We start from the raw sequence: 15,349 nt of genomic DNA, 5'->3' as shown, positions 1-15,349 counted from the left end.
ATGTGTTGAGTAAGGCATCAAGTCTTACCTTGGGCCCCAGTCCAGCAGACGCTGATGCATGGACTTCATTTCATTGCTGGGAGTACAATGAGGCTATGCTGAGCAGTGAAGGCAAACACGTGTGTACACTTTTAGGACTGTGGCCTTAACCAGTAAATCTTAATTATTCTTTTTGCGGATGACAAGAGCAAGGTTTATGCTAAGTATTATTAGTAGAGATTAGAGTTTTGACTGAGGGAACAGAGCGTATTTAATTTGCTGCATCGTTCAGTCAGATAAAGACAGTAGCAGCTGAAATCAAAGCACCATGGAAATTTATGCTCTAAGTATGAATGTAACATTTTAGTAAATGATTGCAAAGAGTTACACATGGAGCCACATACGGTGGAACTTAATTTACGGAGAACAGCCTCTATCTTTTAGCCATTCATATAATGAAGATTTAAATATGAAACAAATTGCAAACACTTGCAGCTGAAGCAGGATGCTAGATGATGTTCATTCATATTGAAATCACATCTTTAAGTTCCTCTCAAGCTACATAAATGTATCTATAAAGGACATACACGTACATGTAAAACAATCCTTCTGTAATAAAAACGTGTATTATTAAAGTGCTGTTTTCCAGATAAAATTCTTATCATAAACATTAAAAATTGGTCTCTCATGCTCCTAAGCATGTTTAATGACTACATCAGAAACATGTTTTCAAATTTTGTTTATCTCTACCGTTCCTGCTTTATTACTGGTTTATTATTTCTATTTCAATGAACTTTGTGAAACCTGATTAATCATTTTCACTTTTGCTTGTAAGCACTTTCACTCTCTTCTCCGTTCAAAGGCTGTTGCCGTATCCAAAGCGAGGAAAGTTAAAAAGCAAAAATAACTAAAGAAAAATGAGAAAAGGAACCAAAGCAATCCTTAGTGTCACTCAACTGCTTTTAGTTCGTTATTGCCTGTCTTTGAGACTAAACCAAATCACCAATCTTCATATCTTTTCAAACAATTCTACAAAAGAATCAGGAAGATTTCAAGCGGCCATAAACACCCCCTTCCCTTCCTTTTCAATATTATATCCAACAAATGCATTTTTCTTGAAGTAATCTGACAAGGGCCCCGTTAACAATACAGGAATGCAGCTAAACAAATCCCAACAAAAAATAATCATTACAACAAAAGCAAAAGTAAAAAAGAAAGGCCTTTGCAGAAATGCTGCAGACTTTGTGCAACCTCCTGCAGATCGACATATTTTACTGTGTGTGGGAGTTGGGGAAATCCCAGCAGCTTTCTATTGTATCTCTTTATTTCTTGGCTTATTCCCAAGCAAATAAATAATCGTTGTAATAAACTAGATTCATACAAGTGTAGCAGAAACAGACATGAAATCCAATAGATAAGACAGCCAACGCTCAAGATGTTTCTTGCACATGGGCTAGAAGTAGGGAGCCTATTAATCTTTTCTTTGCTTAACTGTTCTTCCACTAACAGAGACCAGGATTACAGAGAGCAGACCGTGGCAGGAACTAGCGAACCATGCTTCTCAAGCCCAGCGTAAGTGGATTTAATACCGCTATGCTAATTTACCGGTGGCTTTAGTTCCCTTTGAAAATCCCACCTATGTTACCGAACAGAGTCTGCAAGCGTTTTTCACAGCACGCTGTACATGCACTTCTCCCACTCAGCTGCCTGGCTGCAGCAAGCAAGTCTGCAAGGAGAAATTAAAAGGAAGATTTGCTGCATGCAACTATTTGCCGTATAAATGAAAGAACGAGGTACTGCACAGGTTAAGAGAGAGTAAAGGCCGTCTTTGCAAAGCCTCAGCTACTCACTACTCCTATGTCCGTGGTTTGTTTGCTTTTAAATGACCCATGAAAGGCCATTCTGCTAAGGCTGCCATCCCTCCCAGCAGGCAAACTTTGCTCTCACGTACCCTGAGTACCCTTACTTCACGTGGCCACCAAACCAAGAGAACTGGGCTCCAGAGAAGAGCTGGCACAGTAAATTGTTTCCTATGCACATCCAGCAAGAAAGCCAGGAGTCCTTCCTTACGCAGAATCCCGTTGCCTTCTAACCCAAAATAGCTCAAAGCATTTAAAATACATATGTTATTTTATTTTTCTTTTGCACTGAGAACTGGCATTGAAAGTTAGGCAAGCTGCACTAGATGTCATCTCCTGCCCGCTACTCTCAGTGCAATATCTGAAGGACACTTTGCCTCTTGGCTCATACCTGACGGTCCTGCTTGATGCCACAGCTCTATGCACAAATGAAGGGATTATGATGAAATTAATGGCTTTTGTTTGTAATGAGGAGAATACACTCCAAATTTGAAGGAAATCCAAGCTAGAAAAGCAAATTCTCCTGTGCCTGTGGCCAGCTTGGATCCTCCAGGCCCAAGCCCCAGCTGCTCTCTAATGAAGCCAATAGTGCTGTGACCAGCCCTGGACCTGAATCCACCCCCACACCTCCACGTCTGCAGCAGAGTTTGGAGTTACAGCCTCAAGGCAATAAAAGCTGGAGATGGATAAAAAATCCCTGGTCCTTAGGGAGTGCTCTGCAGCCCTAATGAATCCTCCCAGAGCCCAAATCTCATGGCAGAGGTTTGAGGTGAGAGAGATACAGTGAAGGGTGAGAAAGTCCTTTCACAGCCTTCTGGACAAAACACAGAATCCTGTTCTCCTATAAACAGCTGCTCTTTCTATTTTTAAATACTCTGGAGGGACTCAAATATTGCGGTGATGAGAGAAGAGGAGGCTCATGTAAGAACCTAGGCAGATGGATGCTTAGCAAAGGAAGGAAACTATCCCTGCGGGACAGAGCCACAAATAAATGCTCATTCCAGTTCAATTATCGAAGCCCAAACAGGTAAAATATCTGGACAAAGGTGTTTTAGGCTTTAAGACTAAGGTGCTCTCAGGAATGCTGTTCTTCCACTTTCACCGAGGCTCAGCAGTTGTTCCAAACATGCTCGGATGGGTATTATAACACAAAGCCCAAGTGGTCACAAAACACTGCCCACAGAGCAATTGCCAACTACATAGCAAACGGGCTGAAGTTTGCTGAAGTTTCTTTGGTCTTAGCTTTGTAAAAACTCTGACTAATAATTTTGACTCAATTTTCATGCTGTTTTGAATCAAGTGTGAGGCAGCTGTTCATTTTTCTCAGTGATAAATCACCGTTTCTTGACATTTGGCAACTTGGGAGACAAAAAAAAAAAAAAAAGAGGGGAAAAAGTGCTGAGGGTGGACTCAATTTTATTTTTAATTATTTAGTGCATTCAGATGCTCAGCCGCAAAGGCGTGTTGACACCACTGCAACATGCAGGCAAATAATCAAATTATGGACTTGCCAAAGCAAGGTAAGGGGGGAGGCTGTAGCCCTCCTTCCCTCCCAGCTGCCGACGGGCCTGAAGTTGCCATGTGGAGTATCTGTGTATGTAAAATGGCTTAAGCACGCAAATCATTGCAAGACCCGGCTCAAAGTCTAGGAAACAGCGATCTTGCCGTGTTCTTCATTGTTCAGCTTTTGCTCAATGTTTGCCTTATGGCAGACTTCTCTTTCTCTTCTCTGGGAGCGGGAGGGAGATGGGACGGTCTTTTCCTTGCTGTTCCTACAAAGGAGGTGCTGGCCCAGGAGGAGCTCCACATCCTGACCCTGTCCCTGTCCCTCCCTCCTCCCCGGGGCAAAAACGCAATTCAATTGGTAATAATTCAAAAACAGTGTCTTGAACAAGGACTTTCTGAAAGCATTTGACCCCTTTTGTAAGGGAGGGAAATTAGGAAGGAGGAAAGCAAAACCCCTGCTCTGTTTCCTGCTGTTGTGCTGTTTATTTCAGAATATTTCCATTGTTAGAGAGTAAACCCTTTGCATGCGAACGCGAGGAGGTAGCATCAGGCTGGAAAGACAGCGAAATTTGGCTCAAATTCCTTAGAGGAGCCTGACTTCTTCCTATTAAGTATAGAGCAACACTCCCACTTGCTGTCCAGTGTGGCATTTTTAAACACTCCCCCCACCCCCACCCCCCCAATTAATTCTGCGTTGCTTTGAAGGAAGTGATATAAATAATCCCCGAAGAACGCGTTTTCCTGTAGGTAAAGGGGTAATATTTGAGTTTGACTCGGGAAAGCAGTAGAAGAGCACAGAGGACACACGCGCGCCTGTCGCTGCGGGAACTCGCACCCTTGCCTGGCTTCGTGCACCCGGAAGCTGTTGCACTGAGGTCAGGAAAATGATCAGCAGGAATAAGTTAAGCACACATATAAATTTCTAGGATCAGGCCAGCAGAGGGAAGGCCATGTGAAAAAAAGCAAGAAAGGTTTTCTGTGAAAATCTGACAGCATTTTTAAATAAACTGCATATCATACAGGCACAATCCTTTCATAGATTTCAATTTTTTCACTAAAATTATTGTTAATTTGAGGGACTGAAACACAATTTTCTGGGTGTCTCCTTTTTTAAAAATTTGCTCTCTACTTTTATTTTCTTTCCTTTTCCTATTTGATCACTAAGACAGCTTTCATTTTCAGCTTTCAATCAAAAAAAAGGTGGGAGGAAACATTATTTCAAGGCACATATTTAATTGTTGGGGAAAAAAAAAAAAAGGACTGCTTCCCAATGAAAGGATTTTAATGTAAGAAAGCACAGCCAGATCAAATGCAGAGGCACTCACTAAAGTTACAAGGACATGAGGCACTTCTCTTAGCAGGCTTGAAAAATCATTTCAAACCAGTATGCAGCCAGTTTCACTGAAGGACTATGAACTATACACTCCGCTAGCCTAGATGTGTAAACATCCTATTTCTGTTCCTTCTTGTTTGTTGTAACATCTTCGATGCTTCCAGTGGAGTTAGTTGCAGCAATTCATCCAACCAACAAAACTTCAATATTATAACTTCTATAACGTGGATTTTTTTTTTAATTGATCGTGTGAATCTGTCACAGCTAGAAGAAAGAGATTCTCATCTGGGCAAAGTCCCTGGAAGCTACTTCCATAGCAAATTACATTTTTATTGTTATCTCCTGATTGAGTAATACAGCTGGAGCAAAAAAACATGCATGAGTGAAGCATATCGAGTTAAGTCCAAACACAACAATCCTCACAGGTTTCTGTTGGCCGCAAATCCCTGTACATTGATCAGATTCTCCTGGGAATTGCCTGCAGTGGTTGTTTGGGAGGTGGGAGGGTGGGATCAATGTTCATTTGGGATTTTCATCTTCCCCTTTCATGGGTCCAGAACTAGCTGTATCTTTGTGGTGCTCCTAGCATGGCTGGGTATGAGTTCGGCGGTGACGACCGCTTCTGGGGGCTCTGGCAATATATGTTTCAGTGCAAATATTGTTATTAATAATCCTTAACTCTCCTCCTCCGTTAAAATGGAATAGATTGGGTGCCTGATCCTGATTTCACGGTTGCAAAAAGTCTAACACGGCTGAAATCCATGACTAACCGCTTCTGGGTTTCACCCACTGACTTTAATGACGTTCTTGCCAATTAATAGTGGGGGTAAACGAAAGAATCAGTGCCTCAGCAACATCAAAGGAGTTAAAAGTGACTTCGAGAAACGAACAAGTAGCGCTTTGTGCGATGTCCTTCTGGAGCTTTAATTTTCATGGCGCTTGTTAGCTCAGCCAGTGCGAGGATGACTTGCCGGCCTGTTGTCCCTGTGGGAACACAGCCCCCAGTGTAGCACGGGAGCGAGTGCTGACTGCAGCATGTGGCCGTTTCTCATCACGCCTTTGGATAAAGCGGCAGAAAATAAACTGGCACGGGAGGGGAATGAGTGGGATTTTTTCCCTTCTCTGGCTTCATTGATACAAGAAAATGGAAACGGGTTGTCTGTTTTCCCTAATGCTAGTAACTCTAGTGATAGGTTTGTCATTGCCAATGTTGCTTTCTTTCCCCAACATAAACCACCATACCTTAAAAAAATGCCTCTTAATGGTTTTTATTTATTTGCAGGGTTGTCATTTCATGCTGCTCTCCACAGCCCTGCGAGCTGGGACTGCTCTGGGAAGATCAGTAGTGGTATCTGCCTGTCTTTAAAAGTGAAGGGGAAAGCAGGGAGGCTGTGGGGTGTGTGGTGAAGGGGGGGAAGAAGGGGACGTCAGAAAAAAGACAAGGGAGAAGGAGGCTGCCTCTTGCCACATATAAACCCCTCAGCTTACACCCCAAACACACCAAACTGGAGTCTGAACTGAAATACGACGAGGAAGAAAGCAGCAATATTTGTCCCACCCAGCCCATAGGAACACGCAGCTTTTGCATGGGAGGGGAGCAGGGGAGAGGAGCAGAGCTGGGTGTCACAGCGGACCTGAGGCTGGGCAGGGCAGTCCCTGCCCTGGAACCGACAGGCTCCCAGGCCATGTATTCCGAGTGACGGCCTGGAGAGGGCTGAGAAGGATGCAGAAATGCGAGACTGAGGTGGAAATTTTGGAGCGCAACTCCTTTGCCTCTAACTACATCGACTTTAACCGCTAGTGCTACCACATCAAAGCCGCGCTGAGCGGCGGACAGAGCCCCTGAAGTCCCAGTGCTGTCGTGCAGAGCACCCTACGTCCCCTCCTGCACAGTTAGGTCAACACCGTGCAGAGCTTTTCCTCGGGAAAAAAAAAAAAAAAACCAAAAGAAAAAAAGGAAAACCAAAATAATTGTTTGCGCACGTGCTTTTGTTTCTTAAAGTCAGCCTTCCCTCTCCCACCCGCCCCAGCAGCGCTCCCGCTCAGCGCCTCCCCCGTGGGTCAGCCCCAGCGCCGCTCCCGCGGCGGGTGGGCGCCCCGGCCCCCTCCCACGCCCCGACCCCCCCGTGGGAGCGGCGTGGGGCTGGCTGGCTGCCGGCCGGGGCTGCACCCTCCCGCCCGGAGGCGGCTTTAAGAGCGGGGGCGGGCTACGCGAGGCCGCTTCTCCTCGCCGAGCCTTTTGCCAAGTCGCCGGTGGCGGCGTGGGCTGCGTGGGGCGAGCACGTGTGGCGGCGGCCGGGGCCGCGGGTGGGCGCGCTGAGCTGGGCTGAGCCGGGCTGGGCTGAGCCGGGCGCGGAGCAGGGCCCTGCCCCGGCCGCGGCCCCCGGCGGGGCGCTGGGCGCTGCGGGTGTGCATGGCCCTGCGCGGGCGGCGATGGCTGCGTGATGGCCCAGCGCGGGCAGCCCGCACCGCACGCCATGGCTGCCAAAGAGGAGCTGTACAGCAAAGTCATCCCCCGGCGGAACCGGCAGCACCGCGCGGGGACCATCAAACATGGCTCGTCGCTGGAGATCCTGCTGTCAATGGGCTTCCCCAAAGCCCGGGCGTAAGTCGCCGCACGGCCCCTTTCTCCCCGCGGCTCTTCCCCCCCCCCCCCCCCGCCCCCCGCCTTTCGTTTTACGGCGGCGAGAAGCGACGGGCGCCTTTCTGCTTGGCTGCTCCAGACCGCGACAGGCGGGCGGCTGCGTCGCGGAGCCTGCGGCCGGGAGCTCCGGCCGCCGGGGGATGCGCTCCCGGCAGCGGCCCGGGGATGCGCTCCCGGCAGCGGCCTGGGGATGCGCTCCCGGAGCGGCCCGGGATGCCTTCGCGGAGCGGCCAGGGCAGCGGGGGGATGCGCTCCCGGAGCGGCCCGGGGATGCTGGAGGGGCCGAGGGATGCGCCGGGTGGCGTGGGGCGGGAGCGCAGCCCCGGCTCCGGCGGGGTGCCGGGGGGCGGCAGGTGCCGTCCCGGGGCCCGCCGCGTCCCGTCCCCGCCGCCCCGCGGGAAGCGGGGTGCTGAAGGGCCTCCGGGCTGCCCGCCCGCACCGCCCGCAGGCATCGCTGGAAAGTTTGGGATCGGCAGGGAGGCGATTTTCTGCACCCCCAGTTGAAGTCAGAGCCCATCGTTCCTGTGCTTTGAAAATAAGAAGTCCTTGGCGCAATTTCTTTGGCTAACTCGGTCACCCGGGAGATTTTCTTTAAACCGCGTACGAGTCAACCAAAAAGGAACGAAGCAATAGAAGAAAATTTCCGTAGTCCAAAGTGGTAGGTTTTTCTTGCCCAATTTAGCAATGCCGTGGTGCAATCTCCCTGCATGTGCTTATGCTTTAAATTAATTAGGCAGCAACCTAATGGCAACTTAATGATGACTCTCCCCGTTTTAAACATAGTGACTCCTGAAGTGGGGCTGTGCGCTTTAGGATGCAAATGAAACCGGCGGGGATTTGGATGATTCCTTGATGTGCTTAAGTTTTCCTTTTGTTGTTGATACCAATTAGAACTCCGTGGTTTTGCAGCCTGTCTTTGTGCAGTTTTTTTGTAAATCTAGAGATACGTACATGCGGTTTTTAAGGACACGTGTCATCTATGGATTCATGAGATTGCCGTGGATCCGCTAGCATGTACAGAAAAGCTAACAAGTTTTCCATTGTCCTACTTACGCTCCTTATGTCTGTCGGTGACCTGTAGTTATCTATTGAAATCAACATACAGCATTTATATACAGTGCCTGCAAATGGAGATAGTAGGAGACTGGTGACTTCATGCTCTGCTCGGTTGGAAAAACAGATGTGCATCTTTCAGTGTAGCTAGAGAAAAAAGCAGCTTGATACTATGAATGAAACTAGTTATTACCTGCACAACAGTGCCATCAAGGCTGACAGTCAGCCCTGGTCTTACTTGTTAGCTGAGGAACTATGTCTATGGTTCATATGCTTGCCCAAGAAAACACTAACATTTGACAAAAATGGACCCAAAGCTTCATCACACAAGATAGGGAAGGTTCAACACAGAGAGCAAGCCAGAGAAAGGGGTAAAATATCCCCAAATGCGAAGAGTACTTACTGCAAATATAACCAGCCAGATGGGTAGAACTGTCTTGATACTAAATTCAAGATACTGCGATATAACTGTGTTTGACAACTCAGCTGTCTGCTGGAGGGGGACCACTTTCCGATCTGAAGTAGCAATTAGTGCACCTATTCCAGCCTCCTGGAAATACTACAAATAATTCATCATTAAAATTCAGATAAGCAAAATGGAAATAAAACCAAACCACTAAGTACTGCCACCAAGGGCACGCTACAGAACGGCACACAGGTTCGGAAGCATGAGAGGCAGGACCGCAGGGCAAAAAGACATTCCCTAAAGGCCACTGCTTCCCAGAAGCTGCTTTTTAACTCACAGCATATTACTCCAAGTGTGAATGAAAGAGATTACCGAGTTGCCAAGGAGGTAACAACACCCTGTCTCCCAAAGACATTATTGAGAAGTAGCCTGAGAGTAAAGCCCTTGTGAGTCTTCTCCCAAAACTCTCCCACCCCTGTTTTCTACCCCAAAGCCACAGTTACAACAGGAGACAGAGAATTCAGCGAAACGGGGGATTTCAGATCTGTGGCTGTAGATCCTGTGTACAAATGCAAGCCAGGCTGATAGTTAAAAGCGATGACCATCTGTTTGGATGCCTTACGCAAAACAAAGCTCCAAGTTGTCACACGAGTCTATGAGGCATGTCACAAAATGCCATCGCTGTTGGCATCAGTGGCCTCCCGGCTTCTCGTGAGAGCCAGGGGGAATGACTGGGGCAGGGGACAGAGAGGACTGTTGAAGCCGGGGTAAGAGGCACAGGAGTTACCTGGAGATGACAAGAGTGCTGTTTTCAGATGTGGTATTGAGACAGTACTGAGATCCTGGGGAGTACTCACATTGCCTAACTTTCAGATTCTAATTCAGCTCGAGTAACTTCATGTACCTCACACCCCTACCAACGGACAGGTCAGCTTTTGTCTCTCCAAAACAGAAATCATTAATTATTTGATAATACTTCTCCATGCTTACAGTTTATAACAGCAATAAGAGCTCAGGTGGCCAGAATGATCCTGGGCTTGCACTGCTGACCAGAGCTGACGATTGTTGTGTTCATTTTATTTTCCTGGTTCCGTGTTACTTTGGGCAAGCCACTTCCACCCTAAGCATGGTAAAATAATCAAAGGTGAAAGACGAAATACGATTTCCAAGTATTACTGGATGGGTGGTATAGACTAGAAAATTGTATGAGCCAGGCTGAAACCAAGAGAGGATGTCGCAGGCATTTATGCTTCAGGTATCAAGTGCAAAACTGCCGTGGATCTTTTGTTCAAATCAAGGCGTTATTAAATAAGCCTTCATTTGTCCATCCTGCATGTGGTTTATGGGGGACTGGGGATAAAGAGTCCGTCAAAGAAGAACATACCCTTCCTTTGTGAACTAAGGTCAATTGAGAGCAGGTACTGAAATTAACGGAGCTCCGCTGACGTCAGTGTAACACAGACTGAGACCCCAGAGGTTTTCCCTACTCCCCCACTAAAGTCCTTGTCAGCACAGGTAGAAGAGCAGCTCTGTCGTGTGCTCCTGGACAGACGTCTGTCTGTCTCTTCCTCCTTCCCAGCAACAGCTTCAATTCAGCTGGGCTACTCTCAATTACATGGTGATGCAGTGATGTACAAACCACCTTTGGATGCATTTACTGTGGATGGCAATTGCTCAAACCACTTAGTATGTCATCACTTTGGACTATTACTGTGCAGAGCTGTTCTGTTCTGGGTTTTTTTGTCAGCACACAATCACTATTTTTTTTATTTTGCAATTAGCCCATTATATTACGTACTGTCTAGTCACACAGGAGGAGGCTGTCCCTATCCCAAGCAGTTTCTGATTTAAACAAGGAAGGAAGGCAAAGGTGATGTTATGATTGACGTTTTGCAATTTGGGCACCACAACAAGCATTTTACCCAGGGTCACACAAAAGTCCAACCAGATCCCCGATGTCTCAAGACCCTAAACACAAGAACAGGCTTCCTCTAGAAAGAGATTTCGCACAACTATTTCCCAGTTGCCTCAAAATATTGTACCTCATCTCATTATGGATCTGCTGTCAGTGGTTGCACCCACAGATCTAATCTGACTGCCAGCACCTCTCATTATTGTGTGACAATCCCTATATAGGTGTTGATAGTCTTCCTGAGAGTAAATAGAAGGGGAAGCACAATGTAGTTTACAGACCACTGAAACCACAGGGGATCACTTAAAACTATTATGCATGTACAAGCAATTAAAAAAATCTGTACCTTACATGTATCTCTGTAAAATGCTAAACATAGGAAAATTTAGGGATAGACTGCAGTTTCTTTTGGGATGGAAGGCGGCCTTTGATCCAACTTAAATTATTGGAACTAATACAGGGATAAGCAGTTGAAATCCTCTAGCCTGCATGCTGCAGAAATCAGCGTGGCTCCAGAATCTGCGAGTTCAGCGATGCACTGTTTTAAAAGTTTCATGTCAGAATTTAAACTCCTCCAAAACATCCTCAAAACCAGAAAGTTAAAATTCTAGTATGAGGAAAAATTCCTGCTTCCTTTGTTTTAATTCTGGGTGCACATATGTGCATGAATATATAAATATATAAAATTTAAAACATTACTTGAGTTTCTGTATACAACTCTGAATTCAAGCCACAGCCCTGAGGTACTGTTTCAGAAGAGATCCAGACCTAGAAAAATGAAGATAATTCTCTGGCCCCTGTCATTACTCAAACTGGGTAAATCTCTGTCCATAAACAGAACACTTAAATTAGAGGCATCACGCTTTTTTGGTTGCCATGCTCTGTGTGATAAGCGTAAGAGACGAGCGCTGTTCTTGACACAGGTGGCAAAGCTTTCCAAAACTAAACTGATGTTCCTTCCCATCATCTCAGCCTGAAAAAGCGGGGGGGACATCTTCTACAGACAGGTCCATAACCTTGGTTCAATGTGTAATGCTGTGCTTCTGGGTGGATCTGCTGACGCTAGACGTAATTGCAAACACTTCCCCCTCATAAAAATGGGATAGATGGGAATATTGTACAGTTTATCATGAATCAACTTCACCACTTCTCTATGCTACATGTTTCCTCCCTCCTTCCACAAAAGACCGCCTGGGTTTAACTCTGTGTTCGTGGGCACAGAGAGGAGTTAATCCACAAAGCTCTACCACATTTCCCCTGGACCTGAATAGAACCAAGCCAGTCTGATCTTCATTTGCTTTCACAGTAACTGTGAGAATTTAGGAGTATTAAGAGTTTCATTATTCTCAAAGAAAAGCAGCTCAGATCCAGTTTACAAACAGTAAAATCTTCTCTTGTGTTTTGAAAATGTTTTCTGGGCTGCTAAAACATGTTTTGCCTAGTAACAGACTTAGCAACATAGCAGTATTTCAGCACAGAAAGGCTGTGAAGTCTCTCATTCCTCTAGGGTTTGAGCTGGATTTGGGAAAATACTGCATGGAAAAAAAGCGCTGCAGATAATCTTTCGATTTTGAAGTAGTTTCTGTTCCTTCACGGCCTTGCCTTCAGGGCATTAGTTTTCTGCAAATACTCTTGGCTGAAATTCATCCTACTACAAAGGGCCATCCCAAAACGTAGGCATCCCGTAAGCCCCACTTAAGCCCAAGCTTTAGAAGGGTTTTCACGATTCACAGTGACTTGTGTTGGCCTGGGATGTGGAGGGAAACCCCACCGCAAGTGAAGAAGTTAATGGATAGAAATGGTTCTAGAAGCAACAGTTTAGAAGGGTATTGGGTTTCCAAGTTTGCTAACAGCACTGGAGGAAATCTTCAGCTACTGAATAGAAGATCCAGGTGGTGTAGCTGCAAGGGCTTAGGCAAAAGCTTCCCCTAATGCTCTGTCTGTGCCCATCATTCAAGACAGTGGGTTTGGGGCTTGGATAGAGGCACTGGACCGTGCAGTAGAGAAACCATCTAACCAAAATACTTCCACTTCCAGTACTGCATATCAGCCATCGGGCCGATGGACATTTTTAAGTAGGAGCTTGGTAGCAGGTATTTGTGACCTGTTTAAACTCTACAAATAGTGAAAGAGGAAGAACTTGCTGGAGGTGCACCCTTTGGCAGATCCCTTGGACAAGACCTGCTTCCCCTGCTGACCCTCCCTTTCCATGTGCCTGTCGAAGCTTTTGTGAGAAGTTGTGGGGCAGGCAGCCTGCCCACGCTGGGGATTCTGCACTGCAACCTGAGCAACAGTCTGAGCAATTAACTGGTCTAGTTCATCTATTGCAATTCCTAGCTTCAGCATGGAGGCCTCTGAACAATTTTGTACATCTGTGCTGGAAGGGATCCAACAGGTCTGCACTGCGCAGTGGAACATGGATACTGCAATTGAGTTAGCAGCTGCCAGGAAGGTGCACTGGAGAAAGGCTTGAGCAAACATACATTCGGGACTGAGTCCCATGGCTCCTCTGCATGTGGATTTTTTTTCATTGGCTTTATTGCAGATTTCTGCTGGGGGACTGAGAGATGATTACCGCAGTATTCAGACTGTTATGTGCCAGCAGCTCCATTGTGTTTGGTGTGGGGGAGATCTCTATCAGACAGTTCCTTATTTTAAAGATCTGAAGTGATAAAACATAGAGGGCTCTTTATTTCCACTGTATAGTCTGGAAACTGAGGCACAGAGAAGCTTAGATATATACGTCAAATCTGCAGTTCGGCTGGCACTTGCACCTAAATCTGTAGAGTTTCAGTCTATTAGCTTAATAACAAGACTTAGATATCTGGTCTAAGTAGAACGTCTATTTCCATGACATTGTATAAAATTTTCAAATGGAGAGAGACCTTCTCTTATCAGAGGCTGAAGAAGTCATTCCTGTGATAAGATCACACTCTGAAATGATAATGGCAGCAGTAGCACGCCATATTACCTCAGCGATTCAGGATACTGTATACATAACTGCCATTAATCATATCTGATAGTTGGGAGAAGTGGAACAATCAGATATTCAGGTCTGATATTGACAAAGAAAATGCTTCTGCCATAAACATCGAGAAAATTGTTTCAGGACAGAGCACCCCTATACAACGATTGCTCGCAGTAGAGCCAAGGTCAGTGAGTCACTGCAATACTTGCTGCATAAGTGCTAGCTGCCCAGAAAGCAAGCTTGCACATGTTCAGGGGAGGAGAAAAATACACCTTTATAGTGCCTTCACACACCGTGCTTCATTGGGATCTCATATTTAAATGTCTTAAGTAACATCACCATCTGCAGTGAGTTCCTGGTTCAGTAGCAAGTCGGGCAGAAGACAGCAATCCCTGGCTTTCCGAGACGTGTTTTTCAGGGCTATCTAACTTTGGCAAACGCTGTAAGTGATGTCAGAAAGTTTCCTGGTCCCTGAGCGCTTAGTTCATTTTGGTATTAAAATGACATGGTCACAAGAAAACATTTGCTTGTGCTTCTGTCTCTCTGATGATTTTTTTTGTCTTCAAGCAAAGGTCCTGAACTTGATCCTACCCTCTACGCTAGGAAGGAGAGGAGCTTCAGAAAGTGCAACCCAGACCCCACATGTCACTGACAGAGCCTGAAAAATCACTTTGTGCCTTCTGCGTCAAAAACCCAAGCAGTTAATAACTTGATCCTTAGTATGCCATTCCCTTTCAAGCTGCCTATCAGTTTCGAGTGATACAGATACCAGTGTTATCTCTTCCTTTTCTGTCCCTTTTTCTCTCTCACTTCACAGACCTGATACTACCGTCAGGAGCCAGTATAAATTTACTGATGAGATTGTCAAGACAAAGACTCGCTAGAGAAACACATGATTTCCGATATCCCGCATGCACTGTTTGAATGGAGCCTTGTTTGCATAAAATGCTGATTATTCTTCCTCTGTGGAGGCTTGGTGACAGTGGCAGCACGTTGGCCCATTTCTGCAGAATTCTGCAGCGCTTTCTTACAAAGCCCTCTGGAAGTTTACCCCTAGATTACTGCTGCCACTTTGCTGTGCAAGAGCCCACGCTCGAAGGGTGCTGCCAGCCCTCGGGACCCCCCAAATACATACACTGACAGAAGTTGGGGAGAATTCCGCTCTTTGAAAGATCGTGAGCAAAAGTTTAAAAAAAAAAAAATGGTGCTTTTAAATGTCAAGTGCTAACCCTGCTGGCTCCTGATGAGACTTGCGTTTTTAAGTCACCTTTGAAAGTGAATCTTAGACTCCCAAGTCTTGCTCACACTTGAAAATGTTGCCCTAGGTTTTAACTGGCGCTCATAGTGGATTCACAGCATGTGCTCTGCAATTGCAAAAAGAATAGAGACATCCGTGTGTGTGTCTGTACTGCACCAGTCTAATTATCCTCAACAAGCAGAGTCATCAAAAGAGCTGTAGTTTAGCAGCTGACAGCGTTTTGGATTCCATCACCAAGACTGGCTGCAGGCTTTGTGCATTACAATGGGGTGCGCCGCAGCGCTTGTGTCTTACTCACCCCCTGTATAAACAGACCTGAAAAGAATAGGCCTTGTCTTTGCTTGGCATTATTCTGTCCCCACCATATCCTACGCTGCCCGGGCGCGCACAAAGACTGAATCTAGAGAGCAGCATAAAGTGGAGGGGAAAAA

General features: G+C 46.2%; 1 protein-coding gene across 2 annotated transcripts in view; it reads left to right on the top strand.

Annotated features, from left to right (window-relative positions):
- Positions 1 to 6,796: 6,796 nt before the first annotated feature.
- Positions 6,797 to 15,349, top strand: part of UBASH3B (ubiquitin associated and SH3 domain containing B) — a 76,910-nt gene continuing 68,357 nt past the window's right edge. Inside the window, exon 1 of one of the 2 annotated variants that reach the window (XM_087763463.1) lies at positions 6,797 to 7,282. In XM_087763463.1, the coding sequence (XP_087619589.1) occupies positions 7,231 to 7,282 (52 nt within the window). In that variant the 5' untranslated portion in view covers positions 6,797 to 7,230. The remainder of the gene's footprint in view (positions 7,283 to 15,349) is intronic. The other variant, XM_087763462.1, reaches the window with a different exon arrangement.

Source organism: Nipponia nippon, unplaced genomic scaffold (genome assembly GCF_047370975.1).
Source record: "Nipponia nippon isolate SJK-2023a ecotype South Korea unplaced genomic scaffold, ASM4737097v1 scaffold_28, whole genome shotgun sequence".
Lineage (NCBI taxonomy): Eukaryota > Metazoa > Chordata > Aves > Pelecaniformes > Threskiornithidae > Nipponia > Nipponia nippon.
The sequence above is the reverse complement of the archived record's forward strand: the minus strand, read 5'-3'. Positions and strand labels throughout refer to the sequence as shown.